This window comes from Gavia stellata, chromosome 5, assembly GCF_030936135.1.
Source record: "Gavia stellata isolate bGavSte3 chromosome 5, bGavSte3.hap2, whole genome shotgun sequence".
Classification (NCBI taxonomy): Eukaryota; Metazoa; Chordata; class Aves; order Gaviiformes; family Gaviidae; genus Gavia; species Gavia stellata.
Genome location: NC_082598.1, coordinates 45,660,988 through 45,680,519, shown reverse-complemented (window position 1 = coordinate 45,680,519; position 19,532 = coordinate 45,660,988). Strand labels below are relative to the sequence as shown.

General features: G+C 35.2%; 1 protein-coding gene across 3 annotated transcripts in view; it reads right to left on the bottom strand.

The window, feature by feature from the left end:
- FSTL5 (follistatin like 5) overlaps window positions 1-19,532 on the bottom strand; it is a 300,770-nt gene that overhangs the window by 38,320 nt on the left and 242,918 nt on the right. For 2 of the 3 annotated variants that reach the window (XM_059817815.1, XM_059817816.1), the window contains exons 10-12: window positions 12,044-12,070; window positions 7,809-7,927; window positions 603-752 (exon numbers count right to left, since the gene is read on the bottom strand). In XM_059817815.1, the coding sequence (XP_059673798.1) occupies window positions 603-752; window positions 7,809-7,927; window positions 12,044-12,070 (296 nt within the window). The remainder of the gene's footprint in view (window positions 1-602; window positions 753-7,808; window positions 7,928-12,043; window positions 12,071-19,532) is intronic. The other variant, XM_059817817.1, reaches the window with a different exon arrangement.

Genomic DNA, 19,532 nt, shown 5'->3' with positions numbered 1-19,532 from the left:
ACAAACTATATGAATGCATTAATCCCTGTGGCATAGCATCAATTTCTCTCTTTTACCCAATGAATTATTTTGACGAAGCAGAGTATCTCCAGCATCCCAGAAACTGAGAAACTGATAGTACTACCTACACAGTAGAGAGGAAAAGAGAAGTTCGAATTCACAGTCTCTGATCTTGGCTAAGGGTGGTGTTGGGTTTTCCACAATTCCAGTAATTTCTCTGTCTAAAAGCTTACTGAATAACAGTCCTCCACCTTCTGTAGCCAACCCCCTGACCTTTCCTGTCAAAACTGATACACATTCCTGTGAATCTTCATTTTCAAGTGAAACATACCTCAAGCCAGAAACTTCCCAAAGAACTTGATTCCTCAACTACTGGACTAATATTTATAAGAGATACTTTCATGTTGATTCTCTCTCTCCCAGTTGCCTATTAAGAAGAACAATCACTAAACATAAACTGCTGCTAAATGTCAAAAGTAGATGAGCTTTTTTCTAGATACTGTATTTACTCTCAAGCTAACTGCATTTTTTCGAAATATGAAGGAAAACCTCAAATTCCTGTGTCCAAATTAGATATTAACTTAAAAATTAGAAATAAATACCTGTACAACTTTCTGAGACTGTACATCAACAATAAGAACTCTGTCCAGTGTGGGCTGAGTTACATAAATGAACTTGTCTTTTACATTAACAGCAGTTGCCCATACACACCGCTGAACAGGATCGCCATCCACTTTGGGACAAACTTCATCCTATAGTTCAATAGAAACAGGGAAAGTGTAAGAATCAAGAGAGTCAACAATGCAATAGAAAGACAAATTATACTCTTTTTCTTCTTTTTTAACTGTAAAATAAGATCTCAGAAAATTTAGGGAAGGAAAAAGGACAGGCAACATTAGATCATAGACTAATGTTAGCCAAACTGTATGTTGTCAGCACTACACAACTCACAAGCACTTTAGTGTAAACCATACACGGGCTCTTTTGGATGTTTTCTAGGCATTCAGGCAGTTAGCACTGTTGTCCTGAGTAAGAAACCCATTTGAAAAAATAATACCTGTATAAATAAAGTGAGCGAAAGAGCCAGGAGACCTTAAAAACAGAAAAACAAATTAGACACACAATGTCTCGTTACTGTGCAGTAGCTAGCAGCTTCCCCATCTGCACCATCACAGTATCTTGCAAAGGAAGGCAGTTATAGACATGGATTACACTTAACAGCTAGGAACACTGCAGTAAGGCAGGCAAATACAAAATTGTGAAGATGATAATGTATATATGGAGAGGAAGAGAAGGAGGTGTGGTGCAAGCTGTCACATGGTATAGGAGCAAAGCAGCAGCAGTTGGAGGGATCCGATTTTTTGGTCACCTGGAGTACTGATATGTTGCTTCAAAAGTTTGACTACTTCTGCCGTTAAGACATTCTCACGGCCTATCTCATTAGCGTGAAATTCAATACAAATCAAATGGCTTCTTACTATCATTCCTTCTCCCTCTGTCCTTCCATCCCTGCAAAAGAATGAATTTGAAACAAAAGCAAAATTCCTGTTGACTTCAGTGAATTCATATTTCATATTACCTATATTTACAACTATGCACTCTCACTCAAAATAGCTAGCTATAGTTTAAATGCTCACTATTCATATTTTTATATAAATATGTTCCCACTCATTATATATATTTATATTTCTATCTATCTATTTGTAACTATTTATTCCGAGTGAAAGCTTGCTTTTATCAAAATTAAAAGTTACATGGTCAAATATGCTACCATATTTGGAAACTCCCTTTATGAAATAGCATGATTTTTTCCTATAATGGACATCAAATTTATGTAAAAACAAGGACCTGAAAAATACTCTGCTTGGAGATGTACAGCATGTGCCAAGCTTTTTTGTTTTCCTGACCTATTCTTCTTTTCCCTCTTAATTTTTCTTCCTTTCATCACAAGGGGCAATTTCACCAAATCATACTATTTCTTTTTAGCACTTATCTGCTACTTATTCCTAATTTACAATGCTCTGATACACCGTAACTGGTTGCTGTGAAAATAATTATGATATGTCAGCAGATGATGACTTCAGTGTAGAATGAACAGCAACAGTCGATGGGATCTTAGACAAGAATTCTGTTTCTAAGTATCAGGCTCCTGTCCGATGCTTACGAATGGGGAAAAATAACGGGGAAAATAATGGGGAAAAATAACATGACAGAACAACACATTTGGCACTAAGCAATGCTTTTCAAGAAGGTGGTGATGCATTTCAACACTAACTTCTGTATCATCAACATTCTTTGCCTTCTGTGCCTCTGTATGTTTGAGAAAATACACTGAATCTTTATATGTCAAAATAAGAAATAAATCAGATTCCAGCTCTAACAGAGGGAGTTTCTTTACAGGAGATCGAAAGCCACTGCTTGGTCCTATGCAGTTCTTAAACCTCAACAAAGGGAAGGTCTTTCAGAAATCACATTGATAAGGAAAGGTTACTTAACTCAGGTACCATGGGATGCCACGTAATCAGGAACTTCAGCAGAACTTAGAAATAAGTAAAAAGAGTAAGATTTATTTTGCATTGCTAAAAAGACATGCACTTTGAAGGGAGAAGTTGTTTAAAATTTGTTTTTTAAAGAATGATTGGCATGGTGACAAATGGGACTTTTAGTCTTAAATGTGGCTAAAAGCTTTTCATTGCATAAAGTGAAATGTCAACACAGGTATGTCTCTAATACGATGTGCAATCATCAGATCAATGATAAATTGTCATTTGTCTTCTGTGCAATTGTCACTTCAATTGGAAGGTTGTTTCACTGATCTCAAATTATTTTTTATATTTATTCTAATTACGCCTTGTTTTAGCTCCATGCTTTACCTAAACAGATAACTACTATTAGACTGTTCTACACAGTCCTCTTTATTCCTCAGAGAACACCTTCTTCAAATAATGCATCTGTAAATGTTTATAACAACTCTATACTGTGTCATTCTTTTCAGTCATATCTCTCAGGGACTCACCTTAGTTTACCCCAGTTTTAGGTGCTGTGAATTCTACAAGGACACATTCAACACATTATTCAAAAATAACAGCAACTCCTGCTGAAGGAATCTAGGTGTCTCTCACATGGCATCATATAGATTAGTGTAAATGATTATACTAATCATACCTCCCATTGTGGGAAGTATAGCAGAACAGGAAAATAAGTAAGTGAAGCACGTATAACTATACCCAGAGTTATGCCACCTCCTTAAACATTTTCCTGAATCTGAGTCTAAAATACTGACTGAAGTGTATTTCTAAATATTATTTCAATGTAAAAGCAATATAAATACAGGGTTTGTATATATGTATATAGATGTATACACACACGTATATATTTAAAGTAGAAACTACAGGCATGATTCTTATTATCTATGTAATTCATAAAACTTGCTCCTCTTGTTCCACTTTAAATACAGCAATTAGAAAGCATGACACTTTCTCAGATATGAAGTAAAAAATAAATCTACATATACAAATGCAGTTGACTGGTTCTAGAATATTGTTTATGTTTTCATACATTTCTGTAATCCAATGCCAACTCTCACTGTGCCCCAAGAACTGAAAAATTAAAATAAAAGCAAAAGAAGTGTTTCTCCAAAGAAACACTGAAAATTATGCACCAAAATTCTCATATTCAAAATAAAGTTCCCCAGCACGAATCAGTTTATGCAGTTGTTTCTCTAGTTATTCAAACCCACATTTATCTAGATGCCCCAGAAATAGCTTCAATCAATGGAACTGAAATCTTGCTTTTGAAAAGTTAACAATTATCTGATTAGACAGTTTGGATTTCTTTTACATTACAGGCAGTAATTCTGAGGCTCTGTATTAATTTCCCCAGTGGTTGGGTAATTGGTTAAAATAATTTCTCCTTAAAATATAAGCATAAACCCACCATTTTCTTCTTCTAATTAAAATGTGAGCAATTTACTTTTTCCTAATTTATTCTCTCTGAAAAAAGCTAACATCTGATAAAACATTAATTTATTTTATTGTTTTTTCGCCCAGACTTTTTAATCAGAAAGTGACTTGCCCTGTGACAAGTTAGCAGATGGAGCAAAATAAATCCTTAGAGAAAGTTTTTCAAGGTAGTCTGGGGCAAGAAATTCTAAATAGAAAACATGTACTTGTAGATTTATATGTGTAAATTCTATGTTTATAAACTTACACTTAATGCAAGGGTCCTCAAGGTGTTTTAACAAGATTTGAGTCAAGCTCTTTAAGCAGTATAATGAAATGTCTATCTATGCTATGACTGTTTAAGAGTAAGGTGACATCAATAGGTTACAACAGTGCATGTATTAAGACATGAATCTATATATCACCTGTTGTATATTAAGTTACTGTTTACTTGACAGGCCGCGGACCTTTTTCACATTTTTTTCAAAAAGGTTAACAGTCTTGCATTTAGTACACTTACTGTGCTGTAAGAGTGTAAACCAAAGCAACTTCTGTGGACTAACAAGTGTGTTTCAAGCTCACTTCCTGTGGAAACTTTGCTCTGCCATGTAGTCACATTAATTATTTTGAAATTAAGTATTTTGGTCCCACCTCCAGCACATATTCAACTTCAAGTGTGAGATGGCCTAGTTCATTGAAATATGGCCGTTATGTGCTAGTTCTTGTAATAAAGAGGAAATCAGGATTATGTTGAAACCAAAAGGATTTTTCCATTGGTCTCGACAAAGGCGTATGTTTCAAATGCTTCTTTCCTCACCCCCAGCCTCCTGAAATAAATATTCTAATTGGGATTCATTGGGAAGGGAAAATAAAAACACTTTTGCATAAGAATTAAAATTTAAAGGCTTTAGATAATATTAATTTGCAGAATATAAATAGAGGTTGCATGTTAGTGAGGAAAATGTCCTGAACACTTCAGAATGATGAGCTATTTAACAGCTGAAAGACTCAATTTGGACCATGGTTAAGAATCTGTTTGCTAACAGGTTAAACAAACATCTGTCATAGCTGGTATAACTAAACAATAACCTGAATCAGAAAACAGATATAAGTTTATTTCTGTCCCTGTGCATCTAGAATTGTAGCTATCAGCCTAGTAAAAGTCTACTTTCGTTTGATATTAATTTAGAAGATTCAGGTAATTTAGGAGATTCTGGGAAGGAGAGGAGGAAGCTCATTATATTCCTCTGAACCATGATGATCCAGTAAAGCACTGAATCTTTTGCTTCACTTTAAACACAATGAAAGTCTAATTGATTCCCATGTTAGACACACACTAAAGTGCTTTGCTGTATTGACACTCAGTTGCATGAGAGGCAATTAAATATTTAGATAAGCGTTCTCAAGTGTATAGTTATTCAGAAATTGTATTTACCTTTAGCAAAATTAGCATACCTAAATATGTACATGTAACCACTGCAACATTCATTCACAATACAATGCAATGCCATGTAGAAACATCTGAGTTCTTTCTTTTACAGGAGCTCAGCTAAGGGTAATTTATTTTGTTGGCAGGCAAACAGGAAACCTGGCAAGGAACACTGCCGTATTATATGTAATATCCAGACATTTTCTGTGACAATCCTAGTACCTAAACTGCGCTGCAGAATTTAAAAATGTTCTCACACTTTAGCAAATGTTTGGCAATGAAACAGGTCTACTGGGGTTTTACTTACCACTTGAACAGCTAATTCAGAAAAGTGCAAAGAAATGGGAGAGGTTTAAGCAAGCATGTATTTCCTTCAAGTATATGTTAAGAGATAAGTGGAGACTGTATTCGCGATAGCTGCCATAGCTGTGAAAGGCTATGTAAAGCCACCTCAAAACATGCAGTATACCAACATCTCTGATTAGTAGTTATATGTCAGAGTCAAAGAGAATTAGTAACAAATAATTTATGACATAAACTCTTACCACTAAACAATCACATGCTGAATTTGATAAAAATCTGATCCTGGGACAGAACTGGGTTATTTTTTTATTCTTATTTAGAGAAAACAGATTTTCCAAAGAGGCTTGAGGAAGGTATGATATTCTTCAACGGAGGAAACAACTGTCTAAAGCTTCATAGAAAATGAGTTTTTCCAAGAATATACTATTGTTGTCATAGTATTAGCGGTATATGCAGGGAATTCCTTTAAAATCGTGTTTCATCCTTCTTCTAGGAGGAAAGTAATCTTAAAGGGCTTTTTCAAAACTTCAGAATTTTTTACTGAAAACTATTTCTCCATCTTTTCTTAATTTGGAATGCAGAGTGAACAATGATGTCACTATGAGTAGAAAAACATAAGGATATATTTTCCAAATATTTCTGATTTCTCTTGCAGGAATAAAAATTTATTAACCACCATATGTGCGGGAAGACGTTTTTGGTGTTCGGGGAGTAAGTAGAAATATTGTTGAATTTAATGGACAAAATGACATGCATGTAGGTATACAAAGCTTAATTTCTGGCTAGATATATTTACCACCCCTACCACAAAACAAAGATATGCAAAGAAGGACAAGCCTATACATACTTTAAAATGAAAGTTATCAAGTAGCCTACCTTCCTGGTCTATTGTGCTACTTTAGGTTTGAAAGCTACAAAAAGGAAACAAGTTTGACTTATCCATCCTGATTATTACCACATTTCAATAAAAATACACTTAAAATCTAGGCTGCACTTTAGACCAATAAAATTTTAACAGACTTATTAACTAATCACCTTTTGAATTAAACAGCCATAAAAAAGCTCTCTGGCTTATTTTTGGCTGTGTCAACCTAATTTCACTTAGGCAGCCCAAATCAAGGTATGATTAGCTGTTCAAAGCATAATTATTCACACTAAAATAAATCTTGCTGCTGAGTACAGCAGCCTTTGACATCAATAATGATAAATGAACAGGCAAATTCCATTGAGACAGTTCTGCTGTTATTTCAGTGTGGTTTAGGTATTAGGGAAAAAAACCCCAAAGTGTACAGCTCATGGGTTATTATGTAATTCAAGGTCACTCATTCAAATCCAAAGAATGAGAAAAAGTTGTTATTTTTGAAAGGTCATAGATCACACGGAACAAGTCTTAATGTAGTGACTAGTACCAAGTGTTCCTGTGAGAACATGCATCATGTCAGCCAGCAATTTGATTAGCAGTAAAGGAAAAACAACAAAAGAATAAACGAAAGTGGAGAATACACTACTGGTTTTATGTATGCTACACATGAAAACTACTCCATAAATGCACAGAATTTGGTGAAATCAGCTATAAATCTGTTAACAATAAAGTTATTGAAACTACTTATATGAATTGTAAGTTGGAGTCACCCCTACTAACTTTAGTGGAGCTTTAAGAGTGTTTATCAGGATAGGGATTTACCTCATGATAGCTGACAGTTTAAGATAGACAAACGTCCAGTGGAGAAAAAGAAACCATTAAAAATAATAACTTTAGATCTCATATTTAATAGAGAATCAATCCCTGATTCACAGAGATGCACTTAACTGGCAGGGAGGGGAGAAAAAAACAACAATAAACAAACCAGAAATAAAGAGTAGAGAGCTGTTAAAGGAAAGGACTGGGAAAAGAGTTTAATAAAGGGTTTGAAAAGTATACAGGGAATATTCAATCTAAAAGAGAGATTGAAAGTTTGAATTCAATCAAGGAAAATACAGGAAATTTTGAGTCCACCATTATAAGCTACTTATTAATTGAGAAGACATGTCTGAATTTATCAAGCAGAAAACACTAAACTAGCAATAATAATTTCTTATTTAAAGAAAACTATAATTGAGAAAACACTACAAATAAATTTTAAAAAATAACTTGCCTGAAAACCGAGGAGTTTTTCACTAGGCTTAATATGTCTCTGAAATTCACATTCCACTGGTTGTATTACTTTGATGCCATCTTCATAAAAAACATAAAACATGTTCCCAATTCCCAGACCTTAAGAACAAAAACACATTGAAACGTATAAAATTAAATAATGACAAAAAAGAAAATCCTTATCTTGAACTAAAAACCTCATCACATTTTTGGCATACGATCAATTTGCTAATGCGTATAGTGCTAATACAGCTAATCCTATGGGATCTTTTGTTGTAAAACTAAAACAAAACTGTTACGTTATTCAGAATGAATTTCCCATAGTTTCCTCCATTGACAAGACAGTGTCTTTATGAATACAGATCTAGAAACATATAGTTTGACAGCTGCAGTAACAAAAGTGATCTTGTGAAATCATCTACATTGAAATCAGATTAATATAAATTCTCAATGTATCCTTATTTTTCTTCTTCTGAGGGATGGAAGAGTGAAAATTATTTCTGTATAACATTGAAAGAGAAGTTCTGAATCTTTATTATAAGCCCTTATTTGACATTTCGTTCAGTCAGAAAAGGAAATATTCTCTACTGTATTTTATTGGAAAGCCGGAGTTGGGCAGATATTTATTCCAAGTTTGAAGGGTCACAAATGTTTATAGAACTATGCAATTCTTCTACCACAATGTTGCTGAATGACAGGCATGATGTAATGTTTTGTGGAGAAGGTGGGAACCAGATCTGCAGCATGAAGTCTCATAATATCTGTGGTCATGCTCATGACTACAAAAAAGGACATTCTCCTTAGTTTAGCATGTGCCAATTAAGACAACAGTTGTTGATTTGCTATGTGGATGCTATGATGGATGATCAGTTCATATTTGTAAAATTCTATGAAGAAAAATCACAGTATTCATAAAATTACCTTTATAACCAACTCTAAACCCAGCCAAACTGTGGGCTACAGTGATAAAAATGTATATGTATCCTGGGTACAGGGCCTAAGCTTCCACTTGACATAACAATATTTGGTATAGGAACACAGGGGAATAAAACCCAGAAAAAATAAATTCGAGTCTGGAATTCTGCTTATCCTAAATTCTGAAGGAAAACCTATGTTAATAGAGAGAGAACACATCTTAATAACAAATAATGGGGAGGGAAGTGTGTGTTTGTATATGGATGTATGTATGTATGCACATACATAAAAGTTGCCTGTCCCCATTAGCAATTACATAGATAATACAGTCATTTAAAAGCTAGTAATATGCACAAGGTTGTTGGGCCACGCCCAGAACAAGCAAGTTCAATTATCTTTGAGAAATCTCATGGAATCATTTCCCACTTCTGGCCAAGTTTTCCTAAAAATAAAGAAGGGACAGTGTCCAAGCAGGGTTTTCCTCATTTTATATAAAATCTATCTATTACTAGGTTACCAAAAAGTGGGAGAGGAATTTGTCTATGCTGCATTTGGTGTAGCATAGAAGCAGGCTTAGGTTCAAGGAAAATTTAGCAATCACGTATTCTGAGCGTAAGGTGCACTAAGGGCAACATGCCCGCTCTGGACAATGGGATACTTTTGTATGCCTTTTCAGGTAAATCATACAGCCTATGTAAGATAATACATCAAGGTCTTTCTTTAAAAAATTCCTGACATTGCATCCTGTAAGAACAGCTGGAATTTGTTGATCAGCCTGACTGAGATTATGCTGCCCCTACCAGTGAACAGAGTGTAGAGATCTATAGCTGAGCAACTGGCTTATTGTATCTTGGTGATAAATAAATATGTGGAACTGGCTGGGGACAAAACAATGTTCTCCATTTTCTCTGGTCTCATTGACTAAAGTATATTATAGCTTTTAGCATGATAAGTAATACGAGAACGTGAGGAAGTAAATCAGCTGATAGCCCCAAGTGATAAGACATTTGATAAACAGACTCCTAAAACTTCCTCCTCAGTTGCCAATACTCCAAGGCAGGCTTTCCAATGTACAGATAATATAGTAATCCAGCCCAAACTATTAAGGCTTTATTTCCAATGTCTGGATAGTAATGTCCACCAAACTGTTATTCAAAATCAGTGAAGGAGACACAGCAAGAAATGTCCTTCTTCCATTTCAACACTGAGTTAGGGAAGTCAGTTCATATAAGGAACCTTTACCTGTGGATCCAATGAAATAATCAGAGAATTGTTTAGGTTGGAAAACACCTTTAATATCATAGACTCCAACTGTTAACCTAACACTGCTAAGTCCACCACTAAACCATGTCCCTAAGCACCACACCTACATGTCTTTTAAATCCCCTCCAGGGATGGTGACTCAACCACTTCCCTGGGCAGCCTGTTCCAATGTCTGACAACCCTTTCGGTGAAAATGCTGAATTGCATGCAGACAGTTAGACTTAGTAAAGGCTAGAATAACTTTACACAAGCAAGCAATTGTGATAAGGCTTTTGTGTACCCCATATACAAATATGCATTCCAGGCACTAAAGCCTATCTGTGGTTTCACGATCTTAATTGTCCTGATAATCACCCATCCCTCCCTTCCTATCTGTTAATACTTAGATCACAGAAAATTACAGAGTATGCATGGCCCAGAGAAGTTAGTGGTGATGCTTACTGGCATCTTCAGGGTATTGCTCTCTTGTAAATTAATTCTGACGTTGCAACCACTAACAATATTTGTTGGAAACACAATGATTGTCCAATGAAAAATGCAGGAGAGATCGAGAAAATCTGCTCTAGAAGAAGATATTGTCACTTCACATTCTGAATCTCTCCTATGAATTGCTTTCTGTTTAGTTTCACAATAGTCACAGAGAAATTTGAGTGTCTTTACCATAAGCACTCTAGTAAGCTTCTATTTTTAATTGGTCTTTATTGTCACAGAATTTAAGTTTTCCTAAGTGCTTTCTAACCACTGAAAGCAACACAGGACTTGACTTGAAAAGACAATCCTCTAAAAAATCAAGGGCGTGCCAATCATGTTTTCAGTTTTATTTAAGATAAAACACAACTGATACCTTCCCAATAAGCAGCGAGAATACCACATATTTGAAAACTTCAGTGTTAGAATCTTGTTCTGCATCAGTTTAATTGTTAACAGTGGAATTGTACAAAACTCTGAACATGTCATTTGTACTCTGCAAGGCCAATAGAGCAGGAGGATCACAGCTGAGCTCCACTATAATCAGGAAACTGATTGTTTATACCAGCTGAGCAACCAGTAAAACAGGAATATAAAAAATAAAACTAGTTCGTATTTGTAAACACACTAGGAAATGCCAAAGGTTACTATGTAATTAGGCAAATGAGATATTATTCAAAATATTATTTTGAATCTTTAAATTAATTTAAAATAAATCTTTAGGAAACATGCAGGAATACCACTTGCAACATGAATACACAGCAAAGCCTGATCTACTTACAGTATTATTAATCTTCCAATGGAGATAATTGAAACATTTCCTATTCCTGAAATAGATTAATTCCTAAATTGCAACTTTAAATTAAGAAGAGGCTACTCAGAGCAACGAAATGAGAGCTCATGACAACACTTTGGTTATGATATTTTTCTGCATTATGCTTTGTAAGATTATCTCATATATATAAAAATTAATACCCATCTTTGTCAGTAAAATATACTTTACATGCTTTCTATGTTATTAACACCTGATGCTGTCCGTATTTATATTTATCCTTCAATTGGTCACAAACCTCCATTCCCCCTCCCAACATTTACAAACCCTTCCTGAGTATAAGAAGAAAATGCTTTGTCTCATTAAGCAACAACAGGTACCTCAATTTTAATTAAACTGTTTAAGATTATAATTTTGTCAAATAAGAATGATTCATACAAGATCAATCCCAACAGCATGTAGGTTGATTGGTTGGAAGCTTTATCATGTCAGAAAACAAACAAATGTTAAAGGTTTACATTTTAAATCTGAGCTTCTTATTTTATCCGTTTGAGTAATTGTCTGAAATTTTTGAACAGCTTATTTCCTTCTCTTTCCCCAAAAGGAAAAGCAGTTCACTAAGGCATGAGCATTTAAAGGATTATTTTCCACTATATTTTTTCTTTAAATCAAATCCCTCAAATGTTGCAAGGGGGAAGGTAATTACTGTAACTGTAGAGTATGAACAAAAAATCCCAAACCAAACACAAAAAAAGGAACAATACATGAGCATTTCCTTGTAATATAGAAAATATGAAAAAAGCCATTTGTATTAGTACCTTGCTCTCGCCACAATATGTTTGCAACTGCAGCATGTAAGAGAGAGGAAGAACAGAAAACACAAATGAACAAGAAATAAAAACCTGAAATGATATATCAGTTCTGAAATAATTATGATGCTTTAACCTCTGATTCACTAAAATACTTCTACAGGTAAATCAATGGAAACAGTGAATTAACAATAAGATTAAATAAAGTTCTCTATGTCATGTGACAATATTGTGATTAGCCATCACAGTTACTGGGGTTAGGGTAAACACCATCACCCCCTGTTAAAACCCTTCCCCCCCAGGTTAACTCCATTAGCCTTTATCAATAGTGTGTTTCATAATCCATTACAAAAAGCATGTGGACTTTGCATACACATAAATTATGTATATTAATTACAGGTGATGTAATTTTCATAATTTCCTTTAAGCACTGGACTTTGAAGAGATTTATTTCAGGCCATGGTTATAAGAGAAACATGCAAAACCAAAATGCATACAAGATATTCTTCTATATTGCTGTAATGCAGCTATGCTACCAAAGTTGTCACGCTGTATAATTTTTGCCATTATCTTTGGAAACCAAGATGGGAACTGTAAGATGGCATCATAATCAACTAAGTGTGTAAGTTGTTTTTTCCATGGAAATGTAAGTTGTATTTGGCCATCTTGTTTACAATTGGATTTTAGACCTTTGAGATCAATGAAAACGAATTATCCTAATATTGCTCTTTCTGCTTGGGGAGAATAAAATGAAAGCAAATATAATTTTGCAAATTTTAAATATTTAGAACTCAGCATGCCATGGAATAAACTGTTTAAAACACCATCACTGAAAACCAAAGTGTTTTGTAAAGTAATGATCTTAAGAAATGGAGAAAAATTTAAAGGAAAGAAATACAACACAGAGAACACATATATGTCACACATAGATATAATGAAATTATGATGTTCATTGAAACACAGTGTTGCAAAAGATAAAAACATTAATGTGCTTCAAAAAGAAGTTTGGAAAAAGTAATGGAAGACACATTATTAAAAATGATGTTGGCACACAAAAGTCCCTCAACTGCTGACTGCTCAAGGTTGAGAGTAGAAACAGGAACAACTATCACTCCAGAAAAGTCCCGGATGCTACGATTTTCCCAAGCATCTTTCACTGGGCACTGCTGAAGACAGGACCGAGATGGGCTTTTTGCCTCATGCAGTGCAACATTTCTCTCATTCTTGTGCTCTGAAAGAATATACAGAGCCCCAAATATGTAGAAGGGTCCTTGGAAAAAGTGTCAATCTACTTTCTGACAAGCTCATGATTCAGAGGCTTAGGATAACAGAGCTACTGGGCTTTTGTTTTTTCTCTCACTTTCCTCTACTATTTTTTGTCTCCTGATTTTTTTTTCACAAATTCTTTCGACAGAGCTACCTCATTATATGACCTTAGACAAAGTATTTAAACTGTCATTCAGCTACCCCTTGATAAAATGAAGGTGATGATTACTTTTTACCTTCAGTGCTTTGAAGTGTAAAAACGAGAGATCCCCATATAAGTAGAAAGTAGCAGTAATACTGTTGAAATTAAGTGATACTGAATACTAGAATAAAAGTTCCCCCTTCCCAACACAGAACATCAGTGCAGCTTTCAAACATGCTCAGTCTGTGTTTTATTATCTTTAAACCAGCTTAATTCTCTGGACTACTATGTGTGCATTATTTTCAAATCTCATCCTTGCCTTTCCTTTAATACTTGAACTGTTAGGATCCAATAAACTGCCAAAAGCCAACATTAATGGAGTGTGCCATCTTGTCACATACTCAGGCTGAGTAGTAAACCTCTACATCAGGAGGCAGAATTTCTTTTGAACTGCTGCTAAGGTCAAAATGGAGTCAACGTTTTAAATTTATTTCTCAACCATCTGCCTTTATACCTGCTCTTCTGATTTCAGGTTGTTACTTTCAGAAGAGACTAGCTTTGAAGGAAGTCTTGACTACATTGGCTGAGTATGTGTCCTTCAGACACCCAGCTGCTCTAAATGAAACTTCTTGGTGACTAAATTGCTAACACCAGTATGACTCTTAGATTTATATCCAGCACTGACAGCACAAAATGGATTTGGTTTACTGTATATTTCAGTGGCAGACATGAATAGAGAGAGTATTTAATGTGTCTCTTCTAAATAACGTTTGGTTGCTTATGTTTAAACTATTTGATTATTCTCCTAAACTAGACTTCTGACTCTAAGTTGCAGTCATGAGATGGAATATTAGTTTGATGTTTTATTTACAGCTATTATTTTTTAAATAAAGACCTAATCAGTAGATCAGTACTGCAACTACAGAAAGAACGGAGTGAAAGGTTTAAGAGATCTTGGATTATTTTAGTTTAGACAAGAAGAAAAAGGTGTTGATTTGTATAAAAAGAACATTTAAGAGAGAACTAGATCCTTATGGCTTTAGAGCTACAGAAAATATTTTATTTCACTGCAGGATGAAAGCAACTGAAGTCTTTCTAAAGATATTCCATGACCAAAAGGAGAAGAAATTGGGACAATATAGTACTGTCCTTCCCCGCAACTAAATATGGCACCTGCTTTGCGACCACTATGCACTCAAGTCTTTCTGTATAAAAGCTGGCAATTTCTGAGAGGGTATGCTAAGGTACTTATGTTTGTTTCCCTTTGTTGAAGTGTTAAATCGGTCATTTGTACTTTGACAGACAGGAGGAGGAAAGAAACAGCCCTGAGGTATGCCGCAGGTGACTGGCCTCTGGGTGGAATTGGAGGCACTAATCACAACTTTCGGACCTGGCAGTTCAGCCAGTTTTCAATTCACCCCACTGTCTGTGCATCTAGCCTGTACGTCATCAGTTTGTCTTTAAGGGTGTCATGGGAGACAGTATCCAAAGCATTTCTAAGGACAAGATAAACAACATCCACTCCTCCCCTCATCCACCCTGCCAGTCACCTGATTGCAGAAGGCTGTCAGGTTGACCAGGCATTATTTCCTCTTCGTAAATCCATGCTGACTGGTCCTAAACACCTTCTTGTCCTTCATGCTTTTGGGAACGGTTTCCAGGGTTATTTGCCCCATCTACTTCCCAGGGATCAAGGTAAGGCTGATGGACCTATCATGTCTTGGATTATCCTTCTTGAAGAGTGACACTGGCTTTCTTCCAGCCTGCAGAAACCTCCCCTGATCACCATGATCCTTCAAAGATTATCAAGTGGCCTCGCAATGCCATGGGCCAGCCTGCCCAGCATTTGTGGGTGCATCCTATCCAGGCCCTTTGACCTGTGAATGTCCAGTTTGTTTAAATAGTCTCTAATCTGATCCTATCCACCATGGGTAAGGCTTCCCACTGGTCTTACACACCTGGGGCCAGTTTTGCCAGTAAAGACTGATGTGAAGAAGACCTTCAGTACAACTTGGTCCCTTCCATGTCCTTTGTCACTAGGTTCCCTGCCCCACTCAGCAGCAGGCCCATAATTTCCCTAGAGCCTTCCTTTTGCTGCTGATGTCTCTATAGAAGCCCATCTTTTGCCCTTTATGTCCCTCACCAGATTCAACTCCAAGTGGGTTTTGGAACTTCTAATTTTATCCCTGCATGCCCAGACAGTGGCTCTATATTCAGAGAACAGTTCTGTGTTTGTCTATGTCATTTTATATAGTCTTTTTTCTATAATAAAGCAAATTAATTTCCCTAGGGCAACCTGGAGGATTTTCTTTAAAATTAGTTTTCTCTTCACATTGTGAGGAAAGAACCATGTAATATATGGCACTTGAGGTCCTGTAAATCTAGCCATAAAGTTCTACTTTCTACCAGTCTTTTTTCTAGGGGTGACATAGGAAAGAAAATAAAAAGTAATTACAATTATTCAACTGTGTGGAACTACACAGCATCAAATGAAATGATTTAAGATGCTAAGTACAGAACACATTAAGTTGTGTTAATGCAAAATGATACATATGGTTCAGAACTTTGCTCAAAAAAAAGGGGGGGGGGATAAAAAGAGTGCTTTAAAAGCCCCCACATTAATATTAAAATTAACAAATCAGTTTGAAGAAAAATGAGACATTATTTAAGAGTGCAGTATAAAATAATAAATAACAGCCATCACCTCACCTAATACAGGTCAAGAAACCTCACATTTTTTTAATCAGTCCTATAACTTGTACTTAAGAGAGACGTCCAGTCTTGAGATAAAAGACCGCAATGCTGGAACAAGTACAACATCTGTAAATGGAAAGTATGCTAAGGAACATACTGTTTACCTTCCTTTTTGGTTAAGCAAAAATTAACGTCTTCAGCTACATGCTATACTCAATTCTCACACAATTATAAACTTAAAGTTGTAAAAATACATAACTATTGATAGATCTCAGTAAAATTTTCTGGTTTTAAGACAGAACACCACCATCTTCCCTTGCGCCCCGTTTCCCTGATTTATAAAAAGAAAGGTATTCAGACAACATACGGTTATTAAATAATATCAGGAGATGTACTGGGAGCCTTGCAGAAGAGATTGTATTCAAGGAGTTAGTGACCTTGAACAGGCTATGTCTGCTACATTGGGCCTTGTACTTAAGGCTTGAGAAGCCTGAATGTTAGCACAGGTAGCTGCTGCAAGGGTGTATGCTGGCATGCCTACAATAGCTTGTGCTGCACACTGGTGGGTGTTATGACAAAGATGACATTGCAACCTGTCAGAAGATACATGGTTTTGTTTGTTACAGAAGATAAAAGCCACCACAGTATGAGAGAAGGAATCTCTCCATGGAACGGATCTGCACAGCGTGCCATGGGAAAATCCATCCGGAGTTCATCTGATGCCGCATGAAGGCAGGGTGCCCAGCATCTGAAGGGACGTAAGATTTACTCACTGTCTATATTCCTCTTTTTAGTCTATGTTATTAAACCAGCCATTTTATTACACTATTTGCTGTTGGGCCTTTTCTACTGACATCCAGAAAGAACCCTGCACCATGTCTCTCTCTCCCCTCACCCACCCAATGCAGAACAGGGGAGAATCCATGTTTTCTCAAAAGAGGATTTCTTTCTTTTGAAGCACACTTACAGCTCCACAAAAATCACTCTTGATGGTCCTTACATAGCTATTCTATGCTTTTGTGCTCAGACCCAGCCTTTGATTATGAGTAGCTAACACAACATCTGAAAACCTACTCTTCACCTTTGTTATTTATTTTCTATGCTGGCTGAATGGTAATAGGTTGCACATTTTTCAGTAAAATCTGTCTTTAGTACTTCATGAAATTCTGCAGCAGACTGTAACAGCAGTACAGATTCTTATCCCCTTTGGATGGAAACAACAAGTACAAAAATCCATGGTATTTCTGTTACTGAATGAATAAGAGGGTACTACAAAGTCGCTTTCCAAACAAATTCTGTATCCTACTCCTTCTTATCACATTGGTAATAAATGTCATTATGTTCACTTTTCTGTCTCAACAGCCAATGTCCAACTATGTCAACTACAGTTTTCTTTCTCCCTACTTTTCTTTTTTCCAAACATCTAAGGCATAACAGTTGGAAAAAAAGTATATATATATATTTGCAAGATTGACATTCAGTGGGTTTTGAGATTAAACATAGCTCTTCTGCTTCCTTTTGGCAATATAATTAGATATTCACTTTATCAGTAATCAGTACACAATACTATACATATCCAGAGACAAACAGGATCCGGGCAATAAGAATCAGAAAAGAAACTTGTTCTTGAAGCACAATACTTTATTTTCTTCCAGGAACAGTTTTCCCTTTTCTATCACAAGCTTTAGTGGTCATTATCCAAGAAAATGCTGAATAAGCTTTTTAAATCTTTTTTGTTAATTAAAAACTGTCATTCTTTTGTACCTATTTTATGTATGTGTGGTTAAATATTCTGAAATTTTCCTTTCTTTTCTCCTGGCATTACATATCATGAAAGCTAAATAAAATGTTTTTCATAAAATGTTATTTTGTTGCACTGGCACTCATAAACAAAATAGATATCAATTAAAACCTTAACATCTGAAAAATTTCCTAGCTTGCTGCACTAAAAGAACAAAGCAGTTTAAAATGGCTTTAAGAAGAGAGAAAACCAGCACGAAGACATATTTTCTGTATTATATATTATTCCAATAATAAAATAAAACAGGGGGGAAAAAAATCCACTGTTATCTTCTGAAATGCAAATAATGATTGTTCACAAATATAGAACCACTGTTGTTAGTTCCAGGTTTTCTCTCATCAAAACACAAGCTTTGTATTTAAAATTCTATAAATATTTTACTTTAATTTCTATCAGACTATAACAGCTGATAAATAAAAATCAACAGTTTCACCTCAGCTCATTGTGCTATACTTTGCACCATCAGATAGGAAACCACTGTCCCTTTCCAAGCCTTCAAATCCCATAAGGGCAAGAGGTCACAAGTGCATGTAATAGAAAACAGGAAAATGAGGAAGATGCAGTAAGATCATATGACAAAAGTGTTGAATTCAACATTATTTTTCAGACTTGTCCCACCATAATCTGCTGTAATTTTAACTGCATAAAAAAGTAACTTCAAGATGTCTGAAGGGAAGCTGTCTGCTTACTTCACTGATAGCCACCACCATTTGCAACTGTTCTGATTATTCATATACACATCATAAAGAGAATGTATCTGTTATCTTAATCTTTTTTCTCTTATCTCTAATGTATAAACACACGCCCTTATGTTACAGGGTATATCTATAACATCATTACTATCTGGTTGGTGAGCCACGCAAGTTTTTAATTTTTCTTTAAAAAATAATAGTGCTAAAAGTGAATACGAGGTTAAGGTGATTTACTTTTTGTTCAACCTCCACTATCAAGCAGAATGAAAACATTTATGCACATATTTGCTCTTAATTTTATTCTTATTTTATAAGAAATTCAGATTTGTTAGGTTTATATACAAATATAAATATAGGCATATAAACCTTTATTTGTGAAGCAAACAAACACTCTTTTTCTTTGAAGTTATCTATTGCTTGCTTCAACTATTTTTAAAGTAATTACGTCAATACAAATTCTATCAAAATTTTATTCTGTTCTTATGTGACATGCACTTTAATTTCATTTCAGGTTAGGTTAATACAATAACAAAATATCTATTTTTATGAATGCTAAACTATTATTTATCAGTTAAAAGTCACAACTGACACTTTACTTTTCGTTAAATATGACCATGTTAGCTTACTGTTCTTTCAATTATTTTCTAGAAATCTTTATAATGAATCACGCTGAAGTCCTTTCCCATAACACATTAACTCAATCCAGTCTACACTAGTAGGAAGAAAAAATGGTTCATGAGCTGAATTTCTACCCTATACTTGGAAGTTTGAAAGAAAGTCTTTGCCTATGATGCTGTCAACAAGTATAAACTTGTTTAGCTCTGCCATAAAATAGAATGCCAGCATAAATTATCTCTGAGGAAATTAGGTAAATAGGTACCATTCAGTATAAGGTGTGACAGG